The 14,612-nt window shown below is 47.1% G+C and overlaps 1 protein-coding gene and 1 non-coding gene across 2 annotated transcripts; one reads left to right on the top strand and one right to left on the bottom strand.

The window, feature by feature from the left end:
* Positions 1-691: 691 nt before the first annotated feature.
* Positions 692-764, bottom strand: TRNAM-CAU (transfer RNA methionine (anticodon CAU)). The gene has a single exon. It is a non-coding gene; the product is annotated as a tRNA-Met (tRNA).
* Positions 765-1,217: 453 nt separating this feature from the next.
* Positions 1,218-14,363, top strand: FAM83A (family with sequence similarity 83 member A). The gene is made up of 6 exons (XM_061447785.1): positions 1,218-1,313; positions 2,419-2,609; positions 2,794-3,397; positions 6,296-6,463; positions 8,419-8,543; positions 13,488-14,363. The coding sequence occupies exons 3-6, from the start codon at positions 2,828-2,830 to the stop codon at positions 14,032-14,034; spliced, it is 1,410 nt and encodes a 469-aa protein (XP_061303769.1). The 5' UTR covers positions 1,218-1,313; positions 2,419-2,609; positions 2,794-2,827; the 3' UTR covers positions 14,035-14,363.
* The last annotated feature ends 249 nt before the right edge of the window (positions 14,364-14,612 follow it).

The following is a 14,612-nucleotide window of genomic DNA, read 5'->3' as shown; positions in this document are numbered from 1 at the left end:
CCAGAAACGGTCACATTAGTAACAGCCACGTTTCACAGAAATCTCACCAGAACCGTCAGCAGAGCGTGGGGAAGAGGCATCATTTCTTTTCAAAGAGAATAAAACGCAACAGGCAGTGATCGTCTTAGGGAGGCAGAAGTAGCAGCAGATCCTTTTCTAATGACTGTCTTGGAGCTTGCACATGATTATATTTAAAGCGGAAAAATAAACCCACGAAGCTTTTGGCCAGCGCACTGGGCCATATGTTACACACTTAGGTTTGTAAAAGGTTAGATTTGTAAATGTACAAAGCAGTGTTCCAGTCAGGCACAGCCTGTACCCTGTTGTGGCTCTGGCAGCCCCTGGTCCATGCCCCTTGCCTGGCTGTGGGGCCCACAGCCCACTGCAGAAGTGGGGCTGACCCCATGCCCAAACACCTCAGTGGGCTTGCAGCTGGTGCGGGTGCGGACAGTCCTGTGCCACAGCACATTTTGAACACTGTAAATTGCAAACATCATCTACATGAACCCAGCATCAAGAAACACAGGCCCCGTGCCCTGAAACTACAGCTTCTCGTATCACTACAGACAGGACAGTGCTGAGGGCTTAAGAGCGCAGTTTTATACAGCTCTGCCGCGCATAAAAGCGAGGTGAGGTGGTCACAGCCCACAGCAGCCCGTCCCACCTCGAGAGTAAAAGAGCTGCCCGCCTTTGCCCCGTGTGAGGATCGAACTCACGACCTTCAGATTATGAGACTGACGCGCTACCTACTGCGCTAACGAGGCGGCTGTATGTTGTTTCGCCCCGCCAGATCTCGACCCGGGGCCTGTCCCAGCTATGGCTGCTGAGAGCCCGGGGGCCGCCTCAGCCCCACACACAAGGGAGAAGGTGTGGGACGGAAGGCATGGCCCAGCGCCGCACGGCACAGCCCTTCCGCCGTGCCGGAGAGCCCCGCGGTGACGGCGTGGTCCTCGGAGTGAGCCTGTGGGACCCCGCAGTTGCAGAGAGGGGCCCTGTGGAAACGGCGTGGGGCTCTGGTGACCGCGGAGCTCCATGGTGACAGTGTGGGAGCCTGTAGTGGCCGTGTGGGACCCCAGGGTGACAATGGGGTGTCCCTGTGGTGTCAGTGAGAGGTCCCATGGTGGCAAGCTCCGGTGGCCCTGCTGTGACCATGGTGGGACACTGGGTGACCAAGTGTGGGACCCCAGGTGACGGGGCCGGGGGGTGACGGCCCTGCTTGGGCCCCGGCAGGCGCTGATCGGCGCTGGCGGGGAGCGATCTTGCCTGTCAGGTTAATGAGGCGGCATCATTCCCGGCATAATTGCGCAGAGCAGGTCAGTGGATAATTAGTGGCTGTTGGCCGCGTCTGACAGCTGTGGGCGGATGTTGGGGGGTGGGGGCACGGGTAGCTCCTAACCCCACACCGGGAGCTCGGGGACGCGCCCTGCCGCCTCCTCTCCTCAGCGCCCCTGTGGGTGCTTCCCGCCCTCTGGATCCGGGAGTAAAATCTGAAGCAGTTCAGACCCTTTTCTCTTTTAATACTTGTCTCCTCCGCTTGCACTGCCCCCTCCTTAGGGCATCTGACATAGACACAGACCCAGAATCTGGGAAACTCTGTGCCTGTGTCATCACTCAGTGCGGCACTGAAGACGTTCATGATCCTGAGCACACTGGTCAGCACCGTTTCCACGCTCAGCAGCTCATAACCCCATGCAAGAACCCTTGAGGCTGACATGCCCCTTGACCCTGCCCTCCCCCGGAGCCGTGGCACACCGGTGCATGGACACAGAGCTACAGAGGGTGAGGACAAACCCAACCTGCGTGAGAAAACTGTGTCACACGTGCCTGTGCGTACAGGCATGCACACAGGTATTTACCGTGCACCTCGGGCAGGGAGCCTTCCCACCCTGCTCTCCTCACCCCCACACACTCATACCGGCCGGCCTGGCTCCCCGGGGCGCTGTGCCTCGCACCCCGCTGCGAACTGCGCCTCTGTCCTGCTAATGACACAGCAGCCGAGCTGCCACAGGGACAACGTGACTCCAGGAGCTGCAGCCTGGGAAGGAGAAAAAAACACACAACCAGCCAACCAGCCCTAAATGTGCACAATCAAGTGATGAGTGTTTGTATTTCTGATGCTTTGAGGCCAGCTCACAACCCTCCCTCCGTGTATTATTCAGGATGTTTGGGAAGGGGTATTTTTCTTTTAATAGGATGGCGTAGTCACAAAGCTTTAAAGAAATAAATGAGTGAATCGCCTATGGTAATAGCAACATACTATGAACGGGGCACAGTGACGAAGTTCAAGTCTATTTTTAAGCATGCCTGGTAGCATGTAGGTGCAGACAAGAGCCCGTACCCCTTTCTGCTTCTCTGAAGCTATGGACATGGCTGTTGTCTCTGTCCCAGTTCAACGTCAGAGTTGTTTTTGCTCCCTAGCGAATACTATGGGAAGACAGAGAAGCCTCGAGCTGTTTTGAAGATTATGCAACGATGCTTAGGAGCCTACCTGCTTTTGCTTGAGTGCTTTCCTCGCTCACATCGCACAGGATGCGACAGGAAGAGAAGTACAACCGAATCGGACGGCCCTGGTGATTGGACTCGAATCTATCCTATGCCCTGGAGGTGAGGTGGGTACCTGTCAGATAAGCAATCTAATCAGTTTTGCTCTTGTGCCCTATCTGGAAACAGATTGTGGCTGAAGTACACCACTTGAGAACTGAGCTTCTGGTTTTTTTAAAGGTAATTGTACCAAGGAAATCGGGGAGTGTGCATTTGTCTGAGGTAATTAGATCTCTTTATTTTTATTCATAGTTAATTCCTTCAGCCGAGGTGATTTCACGCCACAATGCAGTGTCTAAACAAGGACGATTGGGCTGCCTACCCCGTGCATATGCATACTGCCTCCCCGGCAGATCTGCTGCGACAAAGAGCCATGAGCAACCCCAGACACTTGGGCAAGATAAGGAAAAGGCTGGAGGATATCAAGAGCCAGTCCTCAAAGCTGACAAAAGCGGATTTCAGCCACAATGAAAGCATAAGGTTGGCCACTGATGCCTTTCTGGATGGTGGGACAGACTCTTACCTGGAAACTTTACACAAGGAAGGCGAGGTAGATTTCCTCTCCTCAGTGGAAGCTCAGTACATCAAGGATAATGCCAGGGAGTCCTATTATGCGGAGGAGTCCCTGGCCACCGACGGGGCGGCTGCGCCAAAGCAGAACTATGCTGGGTCACTCCCTTCAGGGACCTACTTCCCCACCATTTCTGACAGCAGCGAGCCAGCCCTGCTGCACACATGGATTACAGCAGACAAGCCCTATTTGAAGGAAAAATCCACTGCCACTGTGTATTTCCAGACAGAGAAGAACAACAACATCAGAGACATCATACGCCGGTACATCAACAAAACCACTCAGGTACAGAGAGAATTGCTGTTTCCTCTGCACTCAGTTGTATTAAAAAAGATCATGTAAACAGGGTGTTTGATCTGAGCCAGCCCTTTGCATTGTAGTATAGCTTTGCTCTAGAAAGTGGCTGTAAAGAGCCTGTTGTTGAACACAGGCAATACTGCTTTTTTTCTTTTATAGTCATACCTACACCTTTTTATGTTGGTGACTTCAGGGAAAAAAAGCATTCCCTCTCCTTTTAAACTCACATTAACCTGGCAGAGCATATGTCCTGTAGAAAGGGCAGCTGGCCTCTATTCCCTCTTGTGCATCACCAGCAAGATGAGCTCCATTCAGCCCGCTCCACCAGTAATGAGAATTAAGCTAAAGTGAGCTCTGAGCCATTAGCAGTTGTTCATGGGGATCCATGTGGGATGTGGATGAAGGGGAGTCCAGAGAAGGGCGTGTGTGCCTGGTGTGCCAGCAGCCATCCCCAGAGTAAGGCTGGGAATGGTCTTTCAGGGAAAAGACCTTTCATCCATAATATGCTGTCAGTGTCACTAAAAATGCCATATGGGCTCCGTATGAAAACTGCAGCGTAACTTGGTACATGGGGAAGGTGCAGATCATGCCCCTGATGACAGACAGATGATGGGGGGCTGCAGAGAAGTGCCACATCAAGCCAGGGTGTCCACACATTGGGAAAACAGAAGCTGAGCAGCTGGAGGGGGACAAAAAGCTTCTGTCTTGTGTGTTCTGGCAGTTCCCTGTTTTCCCGGAAAAAACTATTTGACATTGCAGGGCTGTGTTTATGATCATCTGGGAGGTTTCCTCATGGATAAACTTGAGATGTCACTAGCAGTTTTACCGGGGAATGGCCAGGAACAAAACCAGGCTGTAGTTCCCGCTGTCCAGCACAGGCTGCAGAGCCCACTGCAGTTGCGAACTTTCACTGTGTTATTCTCCTGCAAGGGCAAGTGCTGGGTCTGATGATGAGTGTAATGGCAGGGGAGAAGAATCCCCACTGGCAACTGCCCTGTCAAAGGCTACAAGTGCTCGGCACATCAGAGGAATTATAGATTAGTCATTTGAAGTTACAGCATCAGGAAGATACAGTAGCAGGAGAAATGTCTCTGGAATAATAAAATAAGCACCAGGTAAAGTATCAACCCAGGCTGATTTTCTGTCCCAAGAGGAGAAAACTTATAGGGAAAAGGTGAGAAATGGAATATAAATCCATGGTTCTCATGACCTTCTTAACCATCTAATTTACATTACAAGAGGGTGCCGAGGCAACACTTACTCACTGTATAAATTTGGCAGCTGTTTTTTGAGTACAGTTTTTCAACGGCAGCATGGCTTAATGAGTATCTGATATGGGCCCATCCTGGGTAGCCTAGGATTTGATATATCCATTAACAATTTACACAACAGAATAAAGATTGTGTTTGGGAATGATATCAAACTAGTGAGTAGTTACTATAATCTTAACACATTTGTGGAATAGGTAGAAATCCTGAAATGAAATTCAGGCAAAAGCAGCAGGAAGTTCTGCAAGTGAAAGAGGAAAATCAGGTGCAGAAATACAAATTGGAAATAGCTGGTGCAAAAGCAGTGCTGGAGAGGGTGCTCTGGGGCTACAGTGAGGCTTGATGCAGGACTGTGCTGTTTAGAAAGACAAGGTGAGTCAGCAGGAAAAGCAGATGTGAGATACTGGACATACTTATGCCGCTTACCTGGCCTTGGCAAGGCCCCTTCTGAAGCACCATGCTTTGGCAGCAGGAGAAAGGTGTGGGATCGTCAGCTCTCCATGAATAATTTGGCTTGCCTGAACAGGATGCTGGCCACACAGGATGTGCTTGGTCTTGTAGCATTTCCATTGGTGGCAAAGGGAAAAAGCTTGCTGGCAGGTGTAGGAAGAGGCTTTGGAGTAAGATTCAGAGCAAGCTGGAAATAAACAGTAAGACAGATCTGCAGAGACACTGTAAAGTTTGTTTTGATTGAAGGTAATATCCTGTGAGTGCAATTAGCAAGAGTTCTCTTTTGCATCAGTGGAGGAATAGGCACCATCTAAAGATAAGTAAGGTATCAGCTGGGCTGAATTGCCCTGGGGAGATGTCCTTTTCTTTGGACAACAGTAGACATCAATGAAGACCACCAGTACCTTCGAGAGGCCATGCCCAATACTGAACATAGGGGCTGGAGCATGAAGGTGGGTTTATATCACATTTACAGTTCCCTGGATCCACACTGGCTGAAGGCTGTGCATTTAAGTAGCTGGCAGGGCTTTTATGCCCAGTCCTGAGACTTTTATACACTGTCGTGCCAGCTGTGACTTTGGAAGCATGGATGCATGGCTACAGTGAAACAGTTTATAGGTCAGTATTAACAAAAGAAAAACCAGAACCCAAACAGATGGAGCTGTTGCAGTCCATCACCCCACCCAACAACAGAGTGGGGATTTACAGCCAGGACCCTTCCAGGTATAAGTCCTAACAGAAAGCGTGATGCAGTGATTCTTGCTGAATGCATGTGGCTCACAAAAGCTAGTCAGCCATTTGACACAGGCTACAGTCTCTTATTTTAACTACGTCCTTATTATTCCCCGATTAGGGTTTCAGTATTGTTCCTAGTGCTTTAATCTCACCTGCGAATTCATAGGTCATCTTGTGTTTTATGATTAAAAGAGCTTAACTGAAGTGCGTAAGTTGTGTGTTATATTGGCTTTAGATGAGCAATAAAACAAAGCAGCAACGTGTCTCATTGATTTCCTGATTCAGGCACTTAGGGAGAAAACCAGAAGAAATATCCTCTGAAGATGTCTCTTGGTGGTAATATGATTTTCAACCAAATAAACTACATTTCAGTGGCCTCACAGATGACCTTACATAAATCAGGCCTCGTAATGCCTCTGCTGTTTTTCCCTAGGTGCTAGCTATCGTGATGGATGTGTTCACAGACACTGAGATTTTCTGTGACCTCCTGGAGGCAGCCAACAAGCGCATGGTGTTTGTCTACTTGTTGCTTGATCACGGCAGTATCAATCTCTTCTCGGAGATGTGCGACAAGTTGCAAATTTCTGAGGATCTCTTCAAGGTACTGTGGCTTTGTGAAGCGTTCAGGCTCAGATTCAGCTGCACAACTTTAGGCACTCTGAGCTACAAGCGTGGTTATGGGAGGGTAGGTCCACCTTGTAATTAAAAGGGAGCAAGGGATTTCCAGAGGTAGGGTTAGTGCACCTAATTCCTCTCTGAGGAAGCCTCCATTTTCCCATGGATGTTATAAGAATGTAAAGCATTTCCATAGGTCCTTAGATGAACCTAATCTAGGCTCTGAAGTCTTAAAACAGAGCTTAAGTCCCTAGTAGAGCTGTCTAACATTACAACTAGTTATCTAGCATTACAACTGCTTCTGTTTAATTACTGTGCAGTAGCTATGGTCTGGCAGTGCTGGTAGCAGGCACATAAACCATTTTGCATGGCAGTACCTTGATTGCACTAAGTGGTTTCTTATAAAACATGTTGAAGATCTGTTTTAAAGATCACACCTCAAATTTAGCTGGCTGTTAGCTTAGTCCAACTTTGCCTCTGCCAGAATCAACCATAGGATCATATCTGCCAGAGGAAACTGACCTTAAACTTCCTAGGGACCATTTCAACTGTTGCATAGATGCTGTAGGGCACCTGTGGCATCTTTGTGAGGATGGCTGATGTCTCAGAGGCAACAGACTTCTGGAATAGCAGCTGGAGGGCAGGCAATAGACCTGAGAGCATCTTACGTGCACCAGACACTTATGTTTCAACAGCTGAATTCCTCCCCAGATGTATAAAGAAACTGAAATTAATAAAACATGCTCATAACAGTGCTTGCATGTCTGTAAACACCCACTCCTTAGGAAGGACAAGCCTGTGCTATTTATTGTAAGTATGCTGCTGCAATACACAGGCTTCAATGATGCATGAGCCAAATCCTTGGTGCCACTCATTTACTAAGGCTCTGCAATGTGTTGTGTGGACAGCAGAGTCAGATCTGCGTGCCTGGCTTGCCTTAAGTGCACTTGCTGACGTACAGGGACAGTGCAGAGCATTGCATGGACCTCTCCACTCACACATGTTCTTGCATCAGATCCTGCAGATCCTCCCAAGTGGACAGGGAGAGCAGAGGTTTTGTCCTGCTTTATTGTGCCATAACTGATGTAAAACAAAAAAGCTTACAGCTAGAGCAAGTGTTGCTGGAGTGTCAGCAGAGGTTATGGACTGTTCAGCTATGGACACTTCTCACATCAGTTATCATTACACAGCACAAGTTTATATTGCAGGTCGAAGGAGGTGATCCTGCCCCTCTACTCTGCTCTCGTGAGACCTCACTTGGAGTATTGTGTGCAGTTCTGGTGTCCTCAACATAAAAAGGACATGGAACTGTTGGAACAATTCCAGAGGAGGGCTGCGAGGATGATCAGGGGACTGGAGCACCTCCTGTATGAAGATAGGCTGAGAAAGTTGGGGCTGTTCAGCCTGGAGAAGAGAAGGCTGCGTGGAGACCTCATAGCAGCCTTCCAATATCTGAAGGGGGCCTATAAGGACACTGGAGAGGGACTCTTCATTAGGGACTGTAGTGGTAGGACAAGGGGTTCTTTACTGTGAGGGTGGTGAGGCACTGGAATGGGTTGCCCAGGAAAGCTGTGAATGCTCCATCCTTGGCGGTGCTCAAGGCCAGGTTGGACAGAGCCTTGGGTGACATGGTTTAGCGTGAGGTGTCCCTGCCCATACAGGGGGGTTCAACTTGATGATCTTAAGATCCATTCAAACCCTAACTATTCTATGATTCTATGATTCTATATTCCTCTTGAAAGAAGTAACCCTGGGGCAGGTAAGAGAGTTTGGCTGGGTTTCCTCTAGCCCCAAATCTTCAAATATGACATTAGAGAGACCATAAAGATCTCATAACAGACACTGGGGAAGTGAAGAGCTAAGGGGAGTAGTAAATCTCCTTTTGGAGATTCACTATGAAAACAAATGTCATCCACTCCTTTCCTTTTTCTTTATTTGCAGAACATCTCAGTGCGCAGCGTTACTGGAGAGGTTTACTGTGCCAAATCAGGCAGGAAATTCTCGGGACAAATACGAGAAAAATTCCTTATCTCTGACTGGAAATATGTCCTCTCTGGCTCTTACAGGTGAGATAAACCATTGCAGTTCATGGCTGGCTGTTCCTTCATGATTTGGAATATTCCTTCACCAAAAAAGTGCCATGGAAGTTTTTGGATGGGTGATGTTGTTTTTTTGAACAAAACTCCCTCATGTTTTCCATTTCTCAATAATCCATTTAATTTGCTTTAAAGCTGATGTTAGCTTTTTATGGAGCCTGGTATTTAATGTAAAGGTTTAGAAACTGGAGTAAACAGCTGGTGCATCCCTGGAGCAGCACTAGGAATGTGTAGAGCTCAGTATCATGCTTTTCTCATTGTTTGGGTCCTCAAATGCTGTGATCACGAGACATGATAGACTTCCATCTCCCTCAGGATTCCTTAATGTAGCATATGTCACTCAGTTTATCTGAGGATTTGTTCTCCATGTGACAAGTTTAGTGATTAAAGGTAAAACAGAAACACTTCAGAGATTTACTGTTTTTTCTTGTGTTTCATTAACAGGTAGGCAGTGTGTGTCTACATGACTGTTGTACCTTCCCTTTTGTTTCCTCAGTTTGTGAGCTGAGTCTCTAACTCTCCACTTTTGGGCTGCTATAATTATTTCAGGTAGAGGACGTTGCACCTCAACAATAGGGTTTTAAATTCAAGTCCAAAATCCTCCAGTCAGGGAATTTGAGGAGACGGAGCTTGCATCAAATAAAGTTCTTAAGCCTCATGGCTACATAGATAAGCTTCACAAATGACTGTGTCCTGGAAATCCACATACAAAAATACAAGAAGTGATTATTTAATTAAAAGGATGAGATTATTTTTTCTTAATCCCAGTTTATGATTTGGAAGCTTAAACGCCTCTGGTGTGATAAAACTGTGGCACGGGAAGATGCCGTAACTACCATACCAGAGGTGAAAGTGAATACATGGCATTAGAGTAGGCTGCAGGAACTCAGCTGTCCAGAGGTGGGCATCCAGTTTTTGTCCAGTTTCCAAATGAACCCTCAAACAAAAATGAGTGAATACTCAGTGATTTCCTATCGGGTGCTCTGCAGTTTTCTTGGTATTTCAGTTTTTTTTCAGTCCCTCACCAAAAATGTGTAGAAATGCAACAGCAGATTTAGAGAGGAGAAGTAAGGGATGTGTGGGAGAAGAGGGACACAACAAGATCTGTTTTATTGAGCTTCCTTTTGGCTTCTCTTTCAATCCTGAAAAAGAAAAACCCTTGAAGTCCTGTGCAGTCACTTCTGCCATTCATTCTCTACTGCTGTTGCAGTATCCTCTAACCTCAAGAGCCTTGTCAAATTAAATAATCCCCTATCCAACAAGTAAGCAGAGATGGTGGTGAGGAACAAATCTATACACTATTTAATTTCAGCATGCCCAGCACCAGTTTGCAGATTCACATGGGTTATGGCTGGCTGTCAGTACGTGGCATTTCTGTAGGCTTGCTAGCTCTCACTTTATCAATCTGAAGGTTTTCTGTTATCCCTGAACCTTATGCACCAGCTGCTGCAGAACAAGAATGACATTGAATAAAACAGTCTCAAACTCTTCTGCAATGCATTTATTGGAAATCAAACTGGAACAGATCTTAAATCTTAAAGCAAAAGATCTTTAAACTACTGTAACAGCAAATTTAATCAGTGCTGTGCTCTGCATGACTTTGTAGTATCAGTGAGGGGAATAGGCTGAGGAAATAAAACAGCCCTTTAGGACACTCTGCTCCACAAGGGACCCTGGCTCACTGCCCACCTGTCTGAGGACAAACTATATTTGCCTAATGGACAACAAAGGGGACTGAAGCTGGCAACTAGTTAGAGGCAAAGGAAACACCAAGTCTGTGGCATCTCCTGCTCTGGAGTTGGTTTTAAAACCACATTAAAAAGCTGTTGCTTGGGTCAGTGTGGGTAAGTGTGGTCCTGCTGCACAGGGCAGACCAGAGCTGGGAAGCTTCTGAAGGCTGTTCCACTCATGCGTCTGCACAAGTGGAGGCATGAGCGAGTGTTTTAAGTTACAGCTTTTCCTCTGTTTTTTTACTGGCAATGTCTGTGGTGTGGGATTTGGATGCAGTATTTCTTTTTGCTGTCCATCCTATATAACTGTTATTCCATTTTCTTTAATTAATTGGAGTTAGTGCATGAACTCTGCTCCTAAAGAAGGCAAAATGGGAGCAGAAGAAAGCACAGGACTTGGTCGTCAGGGGCAGCTGAGACACTCTGAAAGCCTCAGAGGCCAGCATCTAACATCTAACACTGTGGTGCTCTGCTGAAAGCCTCAGTTCAGGTGGCACAGGTTTCTCATAACGAGGTTATCCCACCAGCAGGCAACACTAAGGTGTAGGTTAATTCAAACCTGGGCTCAGCTGAAAACCCCACTCCTTCAGTTTCAGACTGAATGTGTGTAACTGCATGTTGCTGTAGTGCTGTAGACACACGGGATGGGTGTGTCCCTAATAACTGCAGCTGCAGTAGTGCAGAGGGGAAAAAACAAGTCCAGAACAAATGGAGATTGGACAGGAGAGGTGGGGTTTGATTCAGACCATCTTGAATGACAGGATCCAGAACAGCAGATAGGTTTGGGGACAAAGAGGAAAGGCATCTGAGATGTATCTGTCAATGACTGAATTTGTGATACAGCTTTTTCCCAAAGCTGGGCTGGACCTCTTTGTACCTTCTCTCCTTTCTGATGTGCTTCACTCAGAGAGGTCTGGTAGAAAAATGATCCTTATGGGCAGATAGTGACAAAAACAGACTTCTGTGAGCCTTTCCCAGAAGAGCACTTGGAATTGTTAACTAAGGAGCAAAACAGGGCCTAAAACCTAACCAATTAATTAATTCCTCCTAAAATGAAGCCAGTGGAAATCTGTGAAGTCTTTATTTCAGGCTCCTCTTTGTTCTCCAGCAAAGAGCACAGCATGTAAATTGCTGTGACTCACTACAAGTCCTAAGTTTGTCTAAAATCACACAGGTCTCACCTCGTTACTTTGCAACTGACCCATTGCCACCAGCCCATTGAGAATCTTTGGGCTGTTGATTGGATCCAGCGTTCTCAGATCACAAGGGTTATGGATAAGGTCAATGAGCCACAGATGAGTATCTGTCTGCCAGGTACTCCAGGAAGTTACCCTGCAGTGAACTATCAGAATTGGGCTCAACAGGTTTTTCCTTTGATTTTGTGGGGTTTTTAAAAGCCATTTATAAGTGTAATTAATTTTTATTTATCTCTAAATTTTCTTTTGTAAACTAGCTATATTTCTAGCACATCATGTGTAAACCTGCCACTCCACACCTCAGCCCTTTCATGAGATCATAACCTTCAGTGAAGATATCCCAGACTAACTGTGTGTGGTTTTGTATTTGGTCCTAGCTTATTATCTCCTGAACAGTCAGACAAAGGACATGCAATGGTTTAGAGAGTGCTTCTTGGTGAATACAGGCAATAGTGAGCTGGCACAGCAGATGTTACTCACGCAGCAGGGAGTTAGCTTTCTAGGCTGTTCACCTTGGTTCCCAAGGTTTTGTCCATACCTAGACTGATTTGAACAAACTGGATGAGGAGAAGCTGTATTCTGGTAACTTACTGTATATTTTCATGTCCAGTCATAAAATGTACAGTGTATACTGTAGGGGTGGCTGGTGGCATTGAACTAGTGATTTCTTCACTCCTTCACTTGCTCCTGAACCATCAGTGTAAAACCACTGTGTGCCCCAAACCCAGCCCAGTGTAAGAATGCTCTGAATGGGCAGATATAAATCCTCTGGCTTTGCTCCCTGAGCATCAGCTCAGGCTGTCAGTCCCACTGAGCTTCATAGGCCTTTTGTCAAAACATGACAAACACAAGATGTGAAGTGCACACACCTACAGCCAAATCCTTGTGCAAATCCAGCGTAGCTAATGAAGTCATGCAGGAATAACCTGGGCAGAGTTTGGCAACACAGAATAACCTCAGGCTTGAAACACGGAATAACCTCAGGTTTGAAACACAGGGTAACCTTGGGTTTGAGTTCAGTGCTGCTCTGTATCCTCTGCTGCACAGCTCGAGCCCCATCAGCTCAGGGAGTAATTACATTTCATTCTCTCAACTGTGCTCATTTTATTGCTGCTGCTCTGACAAGGCAGCCTGCACACCACAATCAAGCTGGTTTGTGGTTTGGTAAAAGAGCATGAATTTATGTTTGCCAAGTGAATTAGGGAAGCACATAAAAGAAAAATCATTTAAAAGCTATGGGGTATCCTCACATGTGTCTCTGGACTACCAGAATGAAAACTACTGCAGTGCTTCTCCCTTACTTTATAGCGAAGTAGTAGTTTTATTGTTGGACAGGCTGTAGGAAATGTTTGTAACTTCATTTTCTCTGTAGTGAAGAAAATGAGCATTTGCCAGGTATGGCGGTTTGTTCTGTGGAAGTGGATGTAACAGGAAGGTTGAGTCTTTACGTGTTTCTCTTGACCAGTGCAGAAAAAGTATGGCAACACGGAAACGACAGGTGGTTATTTGCACTAATCTGTCTAACGTCAGTTTGGAGTGGTGAGAGTTACACCTGGCACTGCAGGGAAGGTACAATGTATGTGTATGCAGATAAGACATGGTAAGAGCTGACTTTAAGCATTGTGCATGGAAGAGGTACCCAGAAGTGGGGTCTGAACTCCTTTCCATGGAACAGACACCCAAACCTTGCGTTCTTTACCTGACTTTTAGACCCGCAGTGCATCTGGATCACCGCTCGCTTTAGGACATTGTATAACTTGACAAGGGTTCTGGAAGGCTTAGGGGCAGCTGCACTAACAAAGGTTGATCCGAGCCAAAGAGCACTGATGTGAACTGACCTGAAATTTAACTGTGACACCATCTTCATGCTGTGTTTAGGCAAGAACTTCAGCAGTAAAGCACATTTGCCTTTCGCACCACCCCTGCAGGGATGCCCAGTCCTTAGTGGCTGATGTTAACGCTGTCCCTTACCTTGTCCCTTCCTCCAGCTTCACGTGGTTATGTGGCCAGGTTCACCGCAACCTCCTCTCCAAGTTCACGGGTCAAGTTGTGGAGCTGTTTGATGAAGAGTTCCGACACCTTTACGCCCTCTCCAAGCCCGTGAGGGGCCCGAACTCTCCGCCGCGCACCATGCCCTTCCTGTTCAATAGGAGCTGGGCCCCTCAGCGCAGCCTCCCCTGCAGCAACGAGGAAAACACCAACACTCTGTCTGATCCCTTCAGCAGCCTCTCCAATGGCAGCACCCACCAGAACAAGCAAAATCCAACAGCTCTCATATTCAGCAGCAACTTAGCCCCACAGTCACCTCTGCATAGAGTTAATTCCTTCCACAACTATGTCTCATTCACACCCTCATCACCACAAAAGGCCATCCAGGGTAACTACTACCAGCCACCCTATGTGGCTGATAACTCCGCAGTGCTGTATAACAACATGAACGTTTACAGGCCTATAAGACTTAGACAAGAGGAACCAAATAGGACAGGGTTAAGCTCACCCTGGAGATGCCTCCACCAAGCTAACCTGTTTACATAATAACCACCTCGGTTTGAATTGCAAGTAAGCCTAGTGAGGACCTGTTTAGCAATCGCTCCTGTACTGATGAATATAGAAATTCTATATAATACAAAATGAGGATGATTTCAAGCCTCCTGTTTTGTTTTGCTGCTTATGGATGCTTCGTTTCCCTAATTAAAAAGCCAAGCCTTGCTAATGTGTAAACCTTGGGTGCATCATGACCCTAGGAAGAACACATCTAAATAATGCTGCTCATAGTGCAACGCTGCTGCCGCCTATCCCCTGCCCTCGGTAGCATACCTGTGTAGCAGTAGATTTAGGTGGTCACTGTTTTTCAGGTGGCCAGGCATGGGGTGAGGCACAGCTGAAGGCTCGGTTACACAGCAAACCATGGCGGCACTGGCAGCAGCAGCAGTCTACTACCTCCGTGCTGTCATCGCACCTTGATTTTGGAGGACTCCTGAGGGCTGATGGGGAAGGAGTTTGTTCTTCTGCACTGCCCGAGGTACATCAGCAAGGACAGCTCTTGGTGAGGTTTTAGGACGGGGTCTGTGAACACAAGCCCGGCAGTTCGGGTTATGTCTTGCAGCTCACTT

The sequence above is a fragment of the Pezoporus flaviventris genome, unplaced genomic scaffold (assembly GCF_033815535.1).
Source record: "Pezoporus flaviventris isolate CSIRO_AGI_PZ_B2104156 unplaced genomic scaffold, CSIRO_AGI_Pfla_v1 ptg000007l, whole genome shotgun sequence".
Taxonomy (NCBI): domain Eukaryota; kingdom Metazoa; phylum Chordata; class Aves; order Psittaciformes; family Psittacidae; genus Pezoporus; species Pezoporus flaviventris.
Note: the sequence above shows the minus strand (reverse complement) of the source record. Positions and strands in the feature narration are given on the sequence as shown.